This window comes from Mustela nigripes, chromosome 3 (assembly GCF_022355385.1).
Source record: "Mustela nigripes isolate SB6536 chromosome 3, MUSNIG.SB6536, whole genome shotgun sequence".
NCBI classification, from domain to species: Eukaryota; Metazoa; Chordata; class Mammalia; order Carnivora; family Mustelidae; genus Mustela; species Mustela nigripes.
In genome coordinates, this window is record NC_081559.1 from 167789761 (window position 1) to 167807598 (window position 17838).

At 34.5% G+C, this 17838-nt stretch overlaps 1 protein-coding gene across 1 annotated transcript in view; it reads right to left on the minus strand.

The window, feature by feature from the left end:
- Nucleotides 1-17838, minus strand: part of EIF3E (eukaryotic translation initiation factor 3 subunit E) — a 44641-nt gene that overhangs the window by 6064 nt on the left and 20739 nt on the right. Inside the window, exons 8-10 of the mRNA XM_059395046.1 lie at nucleotides 9286-9412; nucleotides 8380-8481; nucleotides 6978-7087 (exon numbers count right to left, since the gene is read on the minus strand). Of these exons, the coding sequence (XP_059251029.1) occupies nucleotides 6978-7087; nucleotides 8380-8481; nucleotides 9286-9412 (339 nt within the window). The remainder of the gene's footprint in view (nucleotides 1-6977; nucleotides 7088-8379; nucleotides 8482-9285; nucleotides 9413-17838) is intronic.

Genomic DNA, 17838 nt, shown 5'->3' on the forward strand with positions numbered 1-17838 from the left:
CAAAAGACTGAAATTGGGTGGTAAGCGCCCTGACATCAGTCTTGGCAATAATTTTTTTGCCAAAAGACTGAAATTGGGTGGTAAGCGCCCTGACATCAGTCTTGGCAATAATTTTTTTGATCTTACACCAAAAGTAAAGATGACAAAAGCAAAAACAAGCAAGGGGAACTATAAAACTAAAGAGTCTGCATAGCAAAAGAACCTATCTACAAAATGAAAGGGCAAGCTACCACCAAATGGGAAAACAGATTGCAAATGATAGAGCTGAGGTTAATACCCAAAATATATAAGGAACTCTTAACAACTGAATAGCAAAAAAACACCCCTAAGTAATTAGACTAAAAAATTGGCAGAGAATCTGAATAGACATTTTTCCAAAGAAGACATATGGACAGGTAACAGGTACATGAAAAGATGCTCAGCATCACAAATATTAGGGAAATACAAATCAAAACTAAGTGAGATATCATCTCACACATACTAGAAAGGCTACTATCAAAAAGACAACAAATAGGGACACCTGGGTGGGTCAGTGGGTTAAGCATCTACCTTTAGCTCAGGTCATGATCCCAGGATCCCGGGATCTAGTCCCGCATTGGACGCCTTGCTCAGCAGAGAGCCTGCTTCTCCTTCTTCCTGCCACTCCCCCTGCTTGTGCTCTCTCTGACAAATAAATAAAATCTTACCCAAAAAAAGAAAATATGATACGGGTAGCATTTCAAATTAATGGGGGAAAAGATAATTTTTCAAGTGAATACATGAATGATAAGAAGCGAAAAGCCTCATTGCTGATAGGGAGAAATTTTCAGTGGTTTTGAAAAAATCAAAATAGGTACAACAACATTCCCTAAAGCCAAAACCTAATCCAAAGCAAAGCCCTAACTCTTACCAATTCTATGAAGGCTGAGGGGGAAGAAAGCAACAGAAGAAAAGTCTGAAACTAGTAGAGGTTGTTAGTTCCCAAAGTTTAAGGAAGTTATTTCTGTAACATAAAAGTACCCAAGATGAAGCTGCTAATGTAGAAGCTACAATGAGTTATCCAGATTACGCCAAATGATAGATTTTCAAGGTAGAGTAAATAGCTTTACACTGGAAGAAGATGCCACCTAGGACCTCATAGATGGAAAGGAGAAGTCAATGCCTGGATTCAAAGCCTCACAGGACAGGCCAACTCGCTTATTAGGGGCTAACGCAGCTGGAAGACTTTAAGCTGAAACCAATGTTCATTTACCATTCCAAAAATCCTAGGGCCCTTAAGAATTACGCCAAATATACTCAGCTTGTGCTCTATAAATGGAACAAGAAAGCCCATATGATAGTAAATCTGTTTACAAAATAGTTTACTGCATATTTTAAACCCACTGTTGAGGTTTGCTCAGGGAAAAAGATTCCTTTCAAAATGTAACTACTCATTGACCATACACCTGGTCACCCAAGAGCTCTGATAGAGATCTACAATGAAATTAATGTTATTTTTGTCCCTGCTAACACATCATTCTGTAGTCCATGGATCAAGGAGTAATTTCTAGTCTTATTACTTAAGAAATACATTTCCTAGGGCTATAGCTGCCATAGATGTGATTCTTTGGATGGATCGGGGCAAAGTAAACTGAAAACCTTCAAGGAAGGATTCTCCACTAAGATGCCATTAAGAACATTTGTGATTCACAGGAAGAGGTCAAAATATCAGTATTAACAGGAGTTTGGAAGTTAATTCCAAGCCTTACAGATGACTTCAAAAGGTTTCAGACTTCAGTGAAGGAAGTAACTGCAGATGTGGTGGAAACAGGAAGAGAATTAGAATAAGAAGTGGAGCCTGAAGATGGGACTGAACTGCAGCAATCTCGTGGTGAAACTAAAAAATGAGGAGTTACTTCTTACGGATAAGCAAAGAAAGTGGTTTCTTGAGATGGAATCTACTCTTGGTAAAGATTACTGGAAATGATAACAAAGGATTTAGAATATTACATAAACTTAGTTGATAATGCAGTGGCCAGTGTGAGAGAACGGACTCCCGATTTTTAAAGTTCTACTGTGTAAAATGCTATCAAACAGTATCACATGCTACAGAGAAATCATATGTGAAAGAAGAGCCAACAGATGTAGAAAACTTCACTGCTGTCCTAAGAATCTGTCATAGCAACCCCAATCTTCGGCAATCGCCACCCTGATCAGTCAGGAGCCATTAAAATCGGAGAAAGACCCTTCACCAGCAAAAAGATTATGACTCACTGAAAGCTCAGATAATGGTTACCATCTTTTAGTAATGAAATATTTTTAATTAAGGTTATGTACACTGTTTTTTTTAGACATAATGCTATACTGCACACTTAAAAGATGACAGTGTGAACAAAACTTTTATATGCACTGGGAAACCAAAAAATCCATTTGACTAGTTTTGTGATAATTCACTTCACTGCAGTTGCCTGAAACCAAACCCAAAACATGTCTGAGGTATGCCACATACTACTTTACAGTTAACACAGAAATAATAAAAGGCTTTGGCAACTATGTTATCTCCATCTGGAAATGTACCTTTCTATATTTCTCCTTAGTATCAGGAAGTATAATTAAGAATATAAATTGCTATGTAGTAGTAAGAACTTTAAGAAAAATAGGAAGACCTAAAATGTTACTTAATAAAATAAGCGAAAAGTAGAATGACTTCATAACTTAAAGAAACACAAGAGTAGTTGGCAAATACATTCATTTGTGAAAAGCCGAACTCACTAAAGAAAAATTATATAAATGTATGCTCCAACATGTTTATCACACACATTCAAAATATTACTTCCATACTTTTTTATCTACAACTGAAAACTGGTCCAAGAATTATTCTAGAACAGCTTTTAAATTTCAGACACACACCATATCTGATAAACTATTCAGCTATACTAAATTAAATCCCACCATAGCAATCTTTTTGACAGATGTTGCATACTTTATGGTAAACAGATTGGTAACTTATCCTACAAATCTATAAGGTTGTATATAAACTGATAAAAACATTCTTAATATGCATTTTTATAAAGATATGATTATCATATGTGCTTACGGCCGTTAGTCAAGAAACCTATCAACTGAGAATGTTCCAAATCCCAAATAGAAAGAGTTGTTTAATCAACGACCATTGGTTTTATAATATGCACTATTCTCTTCAGAATTTAAAATGTGTCCACTGGTTGGACAGAAAGGAGGACAGATATAAACCCTTCCCCATTTACCCTCGAAAAGACAGAATATCAAATAATCTTAAATTAATTAGAGGCAAAGATAGGTCAGCACAAAATAACGAATAATTTGTCATAATTAGTATACAGCAGAAAAAAGTTTACTTTGCAGCTTAAAAATACTCCATTCAGTGGGTTATCAGGCTTCACTGAAGCTTCAATCTAAATTACTTCTCTGATTTTCCAACACACAAATTATGTCCATGTCATTCTAATTACTCTATATTTTTTTTCAAAATCCCTATCATAATTTGTCATTTTATCTTTATTTAGTATGTTTCTTCCTCTGGACTTAAAGCTCTGAGAGTGTGCTCCCTACCTTCTAACCAGTGCTTGGCCAGAAGAGCCACTCATTCACATTTGTAATATTTCCTTCTTTGAACACCTGTACATGTTATACTGCTATTACTAATTACATCATAATCATGATACATATTGTTATTTATCCTCTCTGGAAGGATGAACATTAGCTTTTTTAAAAGTTTCTATATATTCTTAAAAATGACAAAATTACAGAAATGGTTAATAGATGAGAATGTATCAATCAATAGATGAGAATGTGTCAACATGCTGGTTGTGATATTTTACTATAGTCTGCGAGATGTTACTCCAAGATGTTACACCAAGTGTGTAAATGGGAAACTGTGTGAAGAACAAAGGGGCTCTCTTTATTATTTCTTACAACTGCATGTGAATCTACAACCATCTCAAAATAAAAGGTGTAATTAATAAAAGAGATTTTACATCAGAATTATTTACAGGCACTTTAAAAAAAATAGAGATGCCAGCCAAGATTTCCTCCTAGAGAAAATTTCAGATTTTAAGGGATTGGGCTCAGTCTTCATTAATTAATTAATTTTAAGATTTTATTTATTTGAGAAGGGTGCATAGGAGTGGGGGGGGGCACGGTGGCAACACTCGGGGAGGGAGAGAAAATGTGAAGCAGACTCTGCTGTGCAGTGCTCAATCCCAAAACCAGGAGATCATGACCTGGGTGGCATAGGTTGGTTGTCCAACTCTTGGTTTCAGTCCATGTCATGATCTCAGGGTCATGAGATCGAGTCCTGTGTTAATGAATTCCACACTCAGCATTAAATATTAAATATTAAATATTAAATCACTGATTTTTCTTTCCATTACTTTAACAGGCTGTAAATATGTGACCTAAAAATTGGCAATCTGATGCAGGTTCTTAAATCCCAGATGTGCTTCCCAAAAATCACTCTGAGGGTAGAGTATAGGAGCTCTGTTACACATCATAGCAGAGCATATTCAGAAAATCTGACCTAAAAAGTCTGAGGTGGCTTCAGGGAAATCTATATTTGTAAAACAAAACTCTATAATTGATTTTGAGGCACGAAGTTAAACAATGACTTATGGTTTCCATCTTTATCCTCTGGCTTTCAGTGAAAAGACTAATGACAAATTAGTCTAAATCTGATATTTCTAAAAATATCAATTGTGCACAATCAAAAAGAAAAGAATTTATAGTGACATACAATACAATGAATGTCAGAGACCTATTAGTCCAGGTTCTGTCATTAAATAAGACCTAATCAACTTAATGTCTCTGAGCCTTAAGCTTCCCAGTTATAAATAAGGAGCTACAAAACCACTAGGAAACAAAGAAGTTGTACTGGAATTTTTTTTTTTTTTTAAACGGTGTTCTTCCAGAAGTCTTAGGACTCCATAGAAGTGCTTTGGCCATCAGGAGGAAACCTGAACAGAGATACAGGCTGAACAGCAAGAAGGGGCTCTGATTTGACTACACAGATGTACATACATACAATGTCACATCTGAAAACAAGTTGTTAACACACACACACAATTTAAAAACCATGGTTCTAGAACTTGAAACCTGAGCCACATGTAAGTACTCAAAAGCCACAAATGACTACTGGCTACTATGCTGAACAATATAGATATAAAAGCATTTCCATCGCTGCAGAAAAAAGTCCTACTGTTGATTCAGTAACTGTGCGCTACTGGATCAGAAACTCTCTAAGATTTCTTCCAACTCTAAAATTCTTTCTTAATATTTGAAGAAAATGCATTAATACATGCATTCAAAATCACCTGAGTTAGAAAATTCCAAAGGTAGCTAAAAATATTTAAACAACTAAAATAAAACACTATCACTGGAAAAGAGAAAAGATTTCTGGACTTCAGAAAGTTACCACAACTTTAGTCTGAAAATGCTTTAGACTTTGTCCAAAACTCTGAAAAACTATAGGAAAAAAAAAAACTATAGGAATCAAAGAACTACAGCAATCATGGTAAACTGAATCTCATAAACATAAAATAATGAGTACAAGGTCCACGGTTAAGAAAGGGAACAAGACAGAACTGGAACAAACCTTCTTACTCATGGTACCTCAGAAGCAAACACCAAAGTGAGAAAGCATTATCATGGACAAATACAAATTTACTAATATAAAGAAAATGATTTATTCATTTAACAAATATTTACTGAACACCTATACTGTACAGACTCAGTATAAGAGGTGCTAAAGATATAAAAAGGAGAACTTGCTTTCAAAAGTATCATAGCAGGGATAATTAAATAAGTTCTAGATGAAACAAAACACCCAAGTGACCATATTGTCCTAAGAAGTGGGGGAAAGTCCACAAGGAAAAAACAAAATATTAACATCCCTCTTTCACAAGGTTGAATTATGTAACTTTAAAAAAAAAAAAAGGGCAGTGCATGAATTCAGTTATCTATTGTCCATTAGCATCCCACATATGATTCATCTCTTTATTTCACAACCAATGACATATTAGGAATTTGCATGTATTCTTTAAGAGAATCAGATTTTTTAAATTATATGTTTGCTAGCTTTAATAAAGTACTAATAAAACTGGTCAAGGCTTTAATTCCCATAGGAAAAGCGCCATGATTGCACTGTACTTCTAACTCTAAAAAACCACTTCAATAACAACCCTAAAATTAGGCAAACAAGTACGGATGCCTCAGCAAAAACCAATGGCACTGAAGAAAAACTCTGGTTTACACACAATTCCAAAGAGGCAAACATTAAAGTAATTTTTTAAACACTTATGGAGCATATTTACTGTTTGACTTCATCTGTGGCCAAAAGGGCGCTAGTTATTTTTCAAATTCTAATATGTAAAATTAGTTTCTAATAGGTTATATAAGTTTCACAATTTTTCCGCCAATAATTTTCTCACACAACAAAGACAATTTCAACTGAAATTCACCATACTTTCCATGTTTCAACATTTTAGGATGTCACAGGAGTTTACTATATGAGAATTCAAATATATAACTAAATAAAACAAACTCAATTCACTGAAATGATTACCAAATGTGGTCTTTCAACAGTATTCCTGATTTACTAACTTCTTCCTTATTTGAACTCCTGCTGAAACCATTCTAAAACGGTCTATTTCCTTTTTCTCCCTACACAGGGCATAACAGTACTCTTCAAAAAGGTTAAGTGACAATCATAATACTGCCTTGAAGTTACCATCTTCAAAAATCATGCTTTGCCACACACAGAGAAGCTAAAGAAGGTATTTTTGAGTCTGTAACATTCCCAAATAAAAACAAAAGTTAGGATTTTTATAAATCACTATCAGATTGTTTTCTTTTTCTTCTAAAGCAAAGGGAAATAAAATAAAAATCCAATTAACTAGAATCCTATTAAGTATAATTTTACAGTCAATGGAAATTTCCAGGAATTTAAAAGTAGAAAAATACAAATCAAATCAGGGTGTTCTTACTTAATGCTGATACACTGGTGGATGCGACAAAAAGTCTCAAATATGAAGAGACGAGCATTTTCAATGAAATCCTCAAGACAAGCCACCAAGAAGAAGTCATTCACAAGTACCTATGTATGTAAAATGTAACAAAAAAAATTAATAGCACAAACAAGCAATTTTCAAAAATGTGACCCAAAGTATTTCCTGTGTGCTTTACTCATTGTTCCAGTTACTAGAATTCTCTCACCTAATATCACAAGTTCTATACACCATAGCACTTTCTAGACCACTATGTTCAAGTCTCTAACAATTTAAAGTAGTAAATGAATGCGCAAGAAAAACCTGAAGCACTGCCATGTTTTCTTATTCTACTGATGATGACTTGGGCAACCTTGTGACAAAGGAGCTTTGTCCTGTCCATTATCCTACATAAATTCTTTGTAGATAACATATCTTTTCTAGCTTCTTAAAATAGTTATAACAGACTAAAAATAAGCACATTTCTGTGAAGTAATTAGACCTGGGAATAGACAAAGGAAAACAAATTCAAGGGGTGGCTCCTCCTCCACAGACAGAATCATAATTAAAAGAGAATATTTTAACTTCATTAGTGTATATTTAACAAATATACACCAATATATAATAACACTGCATATAACTATATGAACACAAATTATCACATTGGAGTCTATTTTATATTTTGTCCAATGTGTGAAAGTGACCTCTGAAATTATACTTACATGATAATTTTCTTTTCCTTAGAGAAATAAAATCTTAGTCCTTCAATAAACTCTTTATATTTTGAGTTAACAAACTCTTTATATTTAGGTTCAAAAATGAAATTGACAACTAATAACTTATGGATTTGGTAAATGTATTTAAAAGGTAAGTTTTTAGTTTAATTTCTTAAAACTTTGCAAGCTAACATAATAAAACCCCAGAAATGTAACTCTTCAAGTTGCTCAAGTTCTACCAATCAATAGAAGACAGTATTGTTAAAAAATTCATGCCCTTATAACTTTACTGGTTTATAGCAAATGTTAAGTACAATTGTGTGAAAAATTCTAAAGATAGGCCCACTTATGAGACAAATTGAGAATCACAGTTAGGGTGTGCAATTCTATATGATCTTATAAATACATAATTAACACATTTACTCCTATAGGATAAGACATGGAAAAATACATCCATAGGTGTATGTGTGAATATATAATGCCGCCAAAGTTTTAAAAAAATACTAACAAAAGGGATACACATATGGCAATAACATTAAAAATGTCATTACCCCAGCACATTTATAAACAATCATTTTAAGACTGTTTCTGATATAATTACTTTAATAAAACACTGCAAGTTAACTCTTATAATAGCCCAAACATTAAAGAATGTTATTAATTTATAAGTAAAAATTCATACTTACTGATTCACATTCCCTCAGTTTTTTCTGAGCCCCATCAAAGTCAAAGTTAACATATAAACATTCAACAAATTCTGTAATTGGGTCTTTATATGTGTAAGACTCCTGTAAAATTAAGCCAAAGGTCAAGCTGGATCAGATTCAACACCGTTTGATAGACTGCCCCTAGACTATCTCAATCTTCCTGTTTTCTCCTCCCTTACTATTAATTTCTAACAAATTACCCTGTGCCATCTCAAAGCAACCGCTCATACCCCGATTCCAGGCAACACCTTAAGCTTATAATACCTTCCAGACTGAGTTCTCTAAATTCTCATCCTAGAACCATTCCAAAGGCTTTCAAGTTTCTCTATTACCAAAAGTGTCCCTTAAGTCAATAAATACTGAAGAACATCTCTAAGTATGAGGGTATTCATACACTGCTGAATTTGTCTTTTTGTATTTAATTCATTCTTAGGTCAAATAAGTTTTTTTCTAACCCACAGTTATTGCTGAGAAGCTCACTAAAAATCAATCAGTAGGGCTGCAGCTTTTGTACAACTTGGAGACTACGATTATTGTATTCTATGTAAAGATCATTACTCTGGAATTATGTAGGTAAGCCATCTCCCAACAAACATGCCAGGCTCCACATCTCCTTCACTCTTTGCAATAAAGACAACACTAATATACAGTGTATAAAGTATCTACCTAGCAAGGAGCAATATTCATTCATACCACATCTAATGTATCTTAGAATTAAAGGAAGTAAATGCCCATCTGAGTATCCTGGGCTCCTCTTTCTCTATGTATACTTTCTCCTATTTTTCAAACATTTTTACCTTAAGAATTATGAGTCTTACTCTAGGAACAGATACTACACCTAGCTCAGAGAGATTTATAAAACGCAATAAAGATTTTAGTTTTTACCTGCTGAATAACTTTAACAAGATCTTTTAGCACCTGTCGACGTTTCCGAACATCTTTGTTTGTTATGACAGCTGTAGTCAAATAGCGCAGAATATGTGGACACATTGTCTGAATTGCATTAAGATACCTAAGGTAAAAATATAAATAACTTTAATATTTTTTAAATTTAATATTAATAATTTACCCAGTTTCTTTAAATCTGTAACCACATGTGATTTAAAGAAACACGTGAACCGCCCATTACACTGCACTGCTTCAGTAACGTCTACCTGCAAACACTTAATATTACAAGACTATCACCTTCAAGGAAATGAAAAAAAACAGAAGTCTGCAGAGAATGCCAGCTTGTATCCCCTCCAGTATGAAGTGAATTGCAAGATTCATTTCAGAGGTAAATAATCCTCTTATTTTTGTTGAGTAAAAGGATTTTGGAAGGCCCCTATATGTGCTGTCTGTTCCAAAAGGCTGCTAAGCTATGGCTTTTAGTCATTCACCCTTTGGAAAAAATGTGTCAAAACCTTCTATGTGTAGATCAATCATCATAATCAGAAAATGAGGCATTTAAATAAAGATTCAGATGATGAAAGATTGAAAACTACAGGGAAAAGTAAACTGTTACAGTATTATAAGGCTTTGGCTAAATTGGTAGCACTGGGAATTAGAAAAGAAGGATTATATAGCAGACAAATATCAACAGGGGCATTGCTAATATTTAACAAATCCTGTTAGTCTGAACATCAGCAGCTGGCCATCCTCTGTCATTTGGTGTTTATGTTGTATTCCTCCTTTTCAACTCTTTAAATAGCTCCCTAATTTTTATCCAAGAAATACCTCTGAGTATCAGGTACTATGCCAACCTTGGAAATACATGTCAATAAAGTCCATTCCTCTTGACTTTTGGTACTCCAAAGTACCACCCCAGCTTCATCTCCCACCAGACCATCATTGACTGCTTCTCGTTTTTCTCACTTAAAGCTCACTCCATAGACTGTTCTCTCAAACACATCCCTCTGAAAGCCCAAATTCTAGCCATCCTTCGAGATCCAGCTTAGATATTCTATCTTCCAGATTCTTCTAAATTATGATATTAATCAATCTTTATATTTCATCACACTGTAGATTCCCCATAAAATGTTGTTTGAGCTCTGTATAAGACACCAGAATCTGACAGTAGTCTAACAGCTAATGTTTAGTCTCTCCTTCAATTCCCTCTAAATAAGGCAGGGAATAAAAAGAATAACACCCACTCAAGAATAAACCAGTTTCTAGGAAAAAAAATGACTAAATAAATCAGCTAAAAGTTTCATTATCTGAAATATTAAGCCTGACTTTCAGGTAGAAATTTTTAAATTGCAACCTTCATTCAGAGTAATTCTTTGTCTCCATACTCTCTTGCCAGAGATGTCATGCACAAGCACAGGAAAGGCTGACTATTTTTCCTCAATACTGATTTTGAAGTAAGTAATTTTAGTAAGCATTTCTGGAACTCATAAACTTATCCATACAGTTTAAAAAACTAAATTTATTTTATAAAATGTTAAACATATTTTACTTATCCTAGCTTTGTATCACTGCTTCACATGTATCTTCACTGTTTTTAATGGAGGGTAACTTCTTGGGAAATCATATCCCACTCTCTTTGAGAGTTTATGGTAGGGGTTAGCAAAACTTTAGTAAAAGGCCAGATAATAAATATTTTAGGTTTTGCAGGCCAGGGGGCATAATTGAAAATATTGCACAAGTACTTATATTAAAAAAAAAAAAAAACAAAAAAAAACAAAAAACCATGGGGCGCCTGGGTGGCTCAGTGGGTTAAGCCACTGCCTTCGGCTCAGATCACGATCTCAGAGTCCTGGGATCGAGCCCCGCATCAGGCTCTCTGCTCGGCAGGGAGCCTGCTTCCTCCTCTCTCTGTGCCTGCCTCTCTGCCTGCTTGTCATCTCTGTCAAATAAATAAATAAAATCTTTAAAAAACAAACAAACAAAAAACAAATTTCCAAAACATTTTATTGATAAAACTCAAAATATTAAGAGTGGAGTATGATTTTTTATAATTTATCTACTAATGAGAAGAACAGCATTTATCTACTGGGGACAATTTTGCTTAATTGCATTCAAAGTTAGAAACCCAACACTAAAATTTATTGCAAATGTTTCTCTGTTAATGCTGTTCTCTAATGAAAATTTACATACTCCGTCTTTGTAAATGTTTTTCATGAACCTAGTACTACCAAAAACTGGTATCAATTGACAGAAATAGGATTTTAATTTATCATACTTATCACCTGGAAGGCATTACTGAACTGTTCAACTCTTCTTTTCATATTGTCCTTTAGGGTACATTACACTACAGATAAATCACTTCCAATTCAACAGCACAGTTAAGTGAATTTTGAAATATGGAAATTTTCCTGGTATTTACAATGAGGTCTAAAACTTTCTGGAATTATAATTTGAGCTTAAAAATTCTATCTGCTGCAAATCTGTGTGGGAATGAAGATCTCCTTTCTTGGTCCACCATGTGAAAGAACAGAAAACATAAAGCAGCTGGACATTTCTTTTTACTGATGCTATGTTAACTGTCACTGAAGTGATTACTGCAATATAGTTTTCCATATAAATACTATTTTATTTAGTAATTTTAGGGTGAATTAGGAAACATTAACAAGTTACAGCAAAAGTTGATTTCCAGAGCCACCCAAGGCTTGAAAATAATGTCTGAGGGCAATTTTTCTCATTCAGAAAAAAATCCAATCTTAGCCATTGCTAAGGTTAAGCCACCTACCTGTTGTTAAGTAGAGAAAGTCAAGATATTCTATTCCTAACAAAAATTCATGGACCGGTAACAGTTAAGTCCACAGGAGAAAAAGAAGCTCACTGTTGACAAAAATGGTTCAAAAATATACCGCATGGGATACCGGAGTGGCTCAGGCAGTTAAGCATCCAACTCTTTATTTCAGCTCAAGGGACAATCTCAGGGCGGTGGAATGACATGGCTGGGCTCCATACTGGGTGTGGGGCCTGCTGAAGATTCTCCTTCTTCATCCCCCTGTACCCTACCCCCCCCGCCCACTCTCTTGACGGAAAGCCAGTCAGACAGAAAGACTGAAACACACCACAGATTCAAGTATTTTCCACAAAGTACCTGGTGATGAATAATGTAATGAATAACCATAGGCTTTTAACAACCTATTTTTTTTAATCCTCCACACATATTTGCCACCAAGTTTTAAGACATCTTAGCATATTCCACTTCAGGTTGTACTAAATTAGTGTTTTATCAACTTTGAAAATATTTTCGCCTGTAGCTCTTCCACATAGACTATTTATTCATAAAGGCATATTCTTTAGTCACTTCAAATCCAACACAGATTCCTCAAATCAACAACTGGGCCACATTAGTAAAATCTGTTGACTCCTCAAGAGCCAAGGAAAATCACTAAAAATCATGTGCCTTGTTTTTCAATTGACTGACGTTGCTCCAGATAACTTCAACTCCGAGTAACTGTCCTCACCAAAAAGCTAATATTTTTAAACAAGTTCATTTTCTCTGGACATTATTTCTTTGGCTGCTGCAACTGAACATGATTTAGAATCACCACTGGTAAATGGCTTTCCCTACTTGGCTAAACAAAAGCCACTTAGAAACTTATCTGCTTGAAGCCTCATTTTCATTAATTTTTGTGGGGAAATTCTACTATGATGAAATATTGTTTTAAATTTCTGGTTTTTCTGATAGTTGCTTTGCTGTCAGTTGGGTTATAATGAGGGCTTACAGTCTTGCAATGTGAATTAAACTGTATTCTTTTAGCATACCTATAGTGTCAATTCAGTGCTTTGCTTTCTAGTTCAAACAAAATAATCCCCACTCCACTTTGCTTTAAAAGTCTATCTGAAGTCCAATTTTCTTGTTCTGACATGATGAGTATTTACTGGTGTCAAAGTGTTCAGTATGGCAATACACAGGGCCTTTGAAACATCAGCCAGGTGTAACTGCGCAATGGCATCACTGAGTAGCAGTGTGAAGCAACAAGGATGCAAAATTGTATGATCCCTGTCACAACTCAACTCTGCCCTTACAGTTTAAAAGCAACCAAAGACACTATATAGATCAATGATGCTGGCTGTGTTCCAATACAAATTTATGGACACTAAAACTGTAGTCTCATATTTTACATGTCACAAAATATTTTTCTTTTTTCAACCATTTTTTTTTTTAAGATTTTGAGAGAGAATGAGAGATTGAGAGCACAAGGCAGCGGGGAGAGGGAGAACCAGGCTTCCCACAGAACAGGGAGCCCAAAGTTGGGCTCGATTCCGGAACCCTGGGATCATGACCTGAGCCAAAGGCAGACACTCAACCAACTGAGCCACCCAGGTGCCCCTTCTTCAACCATTCAAAACATAAAAGCCGTTCTTAGATAGGTAACAGGTCTTAAGAAAAAAGGCAGTGAGCCAGATTCAGCTCACGGTCCAGATCCCTAATAAATAGTATTACCATCGGTCCTGACTTCTAAACATAGCAGGGACTCCATACCTAGTGAACAGAAGTGATCCTTCCTATGTATGCACCTACATAGATCAATACATAAGGAAGGGGAGTAGGGATTAAGAGTGACTCTTAGGAAGTTACCTTCATTCACAATCTTGTAAGATTAGTGATGATGTATTTTCAGTTCAAATATAAGCAAAACCACAGATGTGTTTTAACAGTCTACATATGTCTGCTGTGCTCTTTTGTTCTATTTCTTTACCATCTCCCTTCCTGTCAACTGAAATTTAAGGGTCAGTTTTCATCTTTAATGGACTCTTCTAACCTTTGCGGATCTTAACTGGTAGTTGTTATACTTACCCGGTGTTTATAATGCACAATACTATCAGTACTTAGTTAAATATGTTCTCATATTTATTGAAATCTAACTTTATTATTTTTCTTTTTTTTTTCCATAGGCTCTGTGGAGCCCAACATGGGGCTTGAACTCAAGACCCTGAGACCAAGACCTGAGCTGCTGAGATCAAGAGTTAGATGCTTAACCCACTGAGCCACCCAGGCACCGCTATTACTTTTTAAGGGGGGGGGGGGTAAGAGCATTGATATTTACTATGTTCTGAAGTATAAATTACATGATAGGTTATTAAAAATGTTTAGCAGACTTTTTTCTTACTACAACTCTGCTCCAGTTTTATGGAACTTTTTTACAGGGTTTTCTAATTGCAAGTCAGATGATTTAGTAATCAAAAGATAAGACAAAATACCTCAAAATGAAAAAAATACTTTAAGTATCTATCGTGTGCCAGATGCTACAAGAACATAGAGAATAAAAATTTTGCCCTCAAATATGCTTATACTCCAGTAGGAAAAATAGCAATTGTAAATTATTTATTTTAAAGACATTAAAAAATTAAGTATCAAATATAAAGTGGGCAAAATATACAGGACTTCACGAAAGATGAAGTTAACCTGAACTAGATCTTCAAAAACAGGCAGGCTTGGATAGGTTCAAAAAAAGAGAAGTGCATTTCCTGAAAGGCTTAAAAAAAAAAAAAAAAGAAAAGAAAAACAAAAAAACAATGCAGGACACTTAATAGAACTTCAGAGGACACATTTTTATTTTATTTTACATTTTAGACAGAAATCGTAAAGGTCATCATCCTGAGCTAAAATATAGGTAAAATACCTACATGAAAAAGAATTTTCTCATCAGTAACAATTAGAAAACAGGAAAGATAAAGATGGAAAGGTCAGTCAGGACAATTTCTGACTACTACCCAGCTGACTATTAACAGTAAAACTTGAAATTTCTTAGGGTGCTTACGTTATTTTTATTTAGAAAACACTCAACAGAGTATATAATTCAAACTAAACTTTGAATCTTTCTTTTTACAGCTGTAGAGTAATAAACTAGGGCATTCTATTACAAATGCATTCTTTTCTCTAATAGCATCTACCTTTAGTGGCAAAGCCTCATCTCTTAATAGTCTATGAACACTTCTCTTACACCTGATACCTTATCTTTATATATAATGTTACATTTAAAAGTTCAACATTTTTCAAATATGTAAATCATCTCCATTTTGGATTCAGAATACATAACTGCAGAAATGGTAATATATATGATGTAAAAGACTTTATTTAACCTGCACTGGCACCTAAACTTTCACTTGAGGACTAAAGTATAAATTATCAACAAAGTACTTTTTATGTTACAAAAGTCCTAAAGTCCACAATCTACATAAACTACAATTTAACAATTTTATCAATTAATATACTCAATAAACCACATTTAATTGTATTACTGTGCCATTAGAAATTGAAAGCAGGAAAAATAAAACTTCACCAGTAACTTCACCATTTTTTAGTATTAAAGATAACTGAAAAGCACATACTAACTACAGACAAATGCAAATTACTCACTCCTTACTAGTAGCTAAACCACTTGAAGAATATACAACCAAGAAAAACGGCTGAAACAACGATCTGTCAAGCCAACTAGGTATATTCTAATATGAAAAAAGTCAGAATCAAGCAAAACTCAAAACATGCGATGGAGACGTTACTATTGAGGAAGACTACTGATGGTAACCTGACCTTACAGAATGAAGAGGAAGCACAATATTTTAGTGAAAAATGAAAGCTGTAATCCTACTGGAGCAGTTTATTTTCCACATTGTGCTAAAAGGCTGTTTCTGTTTAAAAAAAGTTCCAAAGCTATAAAGATTCTTATTGGGCAGCTAAAAATGTTAAAAAACTTATCTACGGTGATGCTGCCAATTCTTGGCAAAGTTACTAAAATTTACTGAACTGTAAACAAACAAACAAATGACATTCTGTGTACCTCAGAACAAATAAGGATAATGACATTATTCTATGCTGGTAGTAACTGGTTTTTTTCCCCCCACCACACTCTTGCAGTTTAAAAAAAAAAAAAGCAAGTTGCAACTACGCCCTTGATTAGGCAATAAAGATTGTTAATTAAAAAAAAAAAAAAAAAAAAAAACCCAACCCCTGCATACTAATCTTTTAAATAATCTGTATGACTTAATGGGAAGTATGTGCAATGCTCTTCTGCTATATACTTCTGTGTCACAGTTATCTTAATGAAAAGCACTTTGACAACTGAGTTGTAAGCTTAACTGTTTTTCTCACAGAACACTACTTTTACTTCAAACAATGAATCACTGATAAACCAAAGCTATTCAGAACTGGGTATCTGGCAGACATTTTCTAGAAAATAAAATCAGTTGAAACTTAAAGAAAAACAAATGGTAAAATTAGACCTTTCCTAAAAGAGAATAATTTTGGAAAATACGTCACCAAGAGCTTGACTACTAACCAGTATGTTGAACCTTTTCTAATAGATTTAGTGGTGATACTAATGGGTGATTTTTTTTAGTATTGTATGTATGTCAACATATTTGGAATAGCTGCCTAGCTCATGGATCTAACATTTATCAAACAACCAATGGATGGTATTATATAGGCATGGGTACAAGATCCATTAAGGTGCAAGACTGACCACTATAGTTTAGGCTACCAGTATCACTGAGATTCAAAAAACTGAATAAGGTTTCCGATTCCACTTATAATAACTTTTAAAGTACTACTACTTGTTGACTTTTGTTGATTACCAAATAAGAATATTCACAACTACCTGAAAAGACTACTAAAGCAGCTTTTTTGTAACTCTGTATGTGTAAGGCTAGGCTTTCTTCATATCCTTCAGACAAAATAACATCAGGTAGGAAAAATGTAGCGTATGCCAGAAACTGAAAAGTCTGCAAAAATGTAAAACAATGCCACTCACTACTCTCACTGAACTTTTGTTTTTAAGTTATTCTTTAAAAAATTAGTCAACTATAATCAATTTACTACTTGTCAATTCCCAACTATATTTTCAATTTCCCAGTTTTAGGAAATTAGACAAATCCCTATAACATCTAGTGCCACCCAGGTGCATAATCTACTTTTCTGTATTATTACTTTTTGCAAAGGTTATTTATTTAATTTTTTTTTAACACTTTAAAACTGACTTCTAAAGTTTCTTTTTTTAAAATTTATTTTATTTTTAAAGATTTTATTTAAGGGGTGCCTGGGTGGCTCAGTCATAAGAATCTGCCTTTGGCTCAGGTCATGATCCCAGGGTCCTGAGATTGAGCCCCACAATGGGCTCCCTGCTGAGCGGGAAGCCTGTTTCTCCCTCTCCACTCCCCCTGCTTCTCTTCCCTCTCTCTCGCTGTCTCTCTCTGCCAAAGAAATAAATAAGATCTTTAAAAAACTTTTAATTATTTCAGAGAAAGAGCATGAGCTAGAGCATGAGTGGGGGGAGGGGCGGCAGGAGAGGGAGAAGCAGATGCCCTGTAGAGCAGGGACCTGGGATCTGGGATCATGACCTGAACCAAAGGCAGATGCTTAACCCACTGAGCCACTCAGGAGCCCCAGTTTGATTTTTATCTTAACACTTTCTACAATCTCAACGGAATTACCTTTGTATTTCTAGTATCCATAACAAATGGATCTACTAATTAATTAAACATATTCTATATTCTATATGC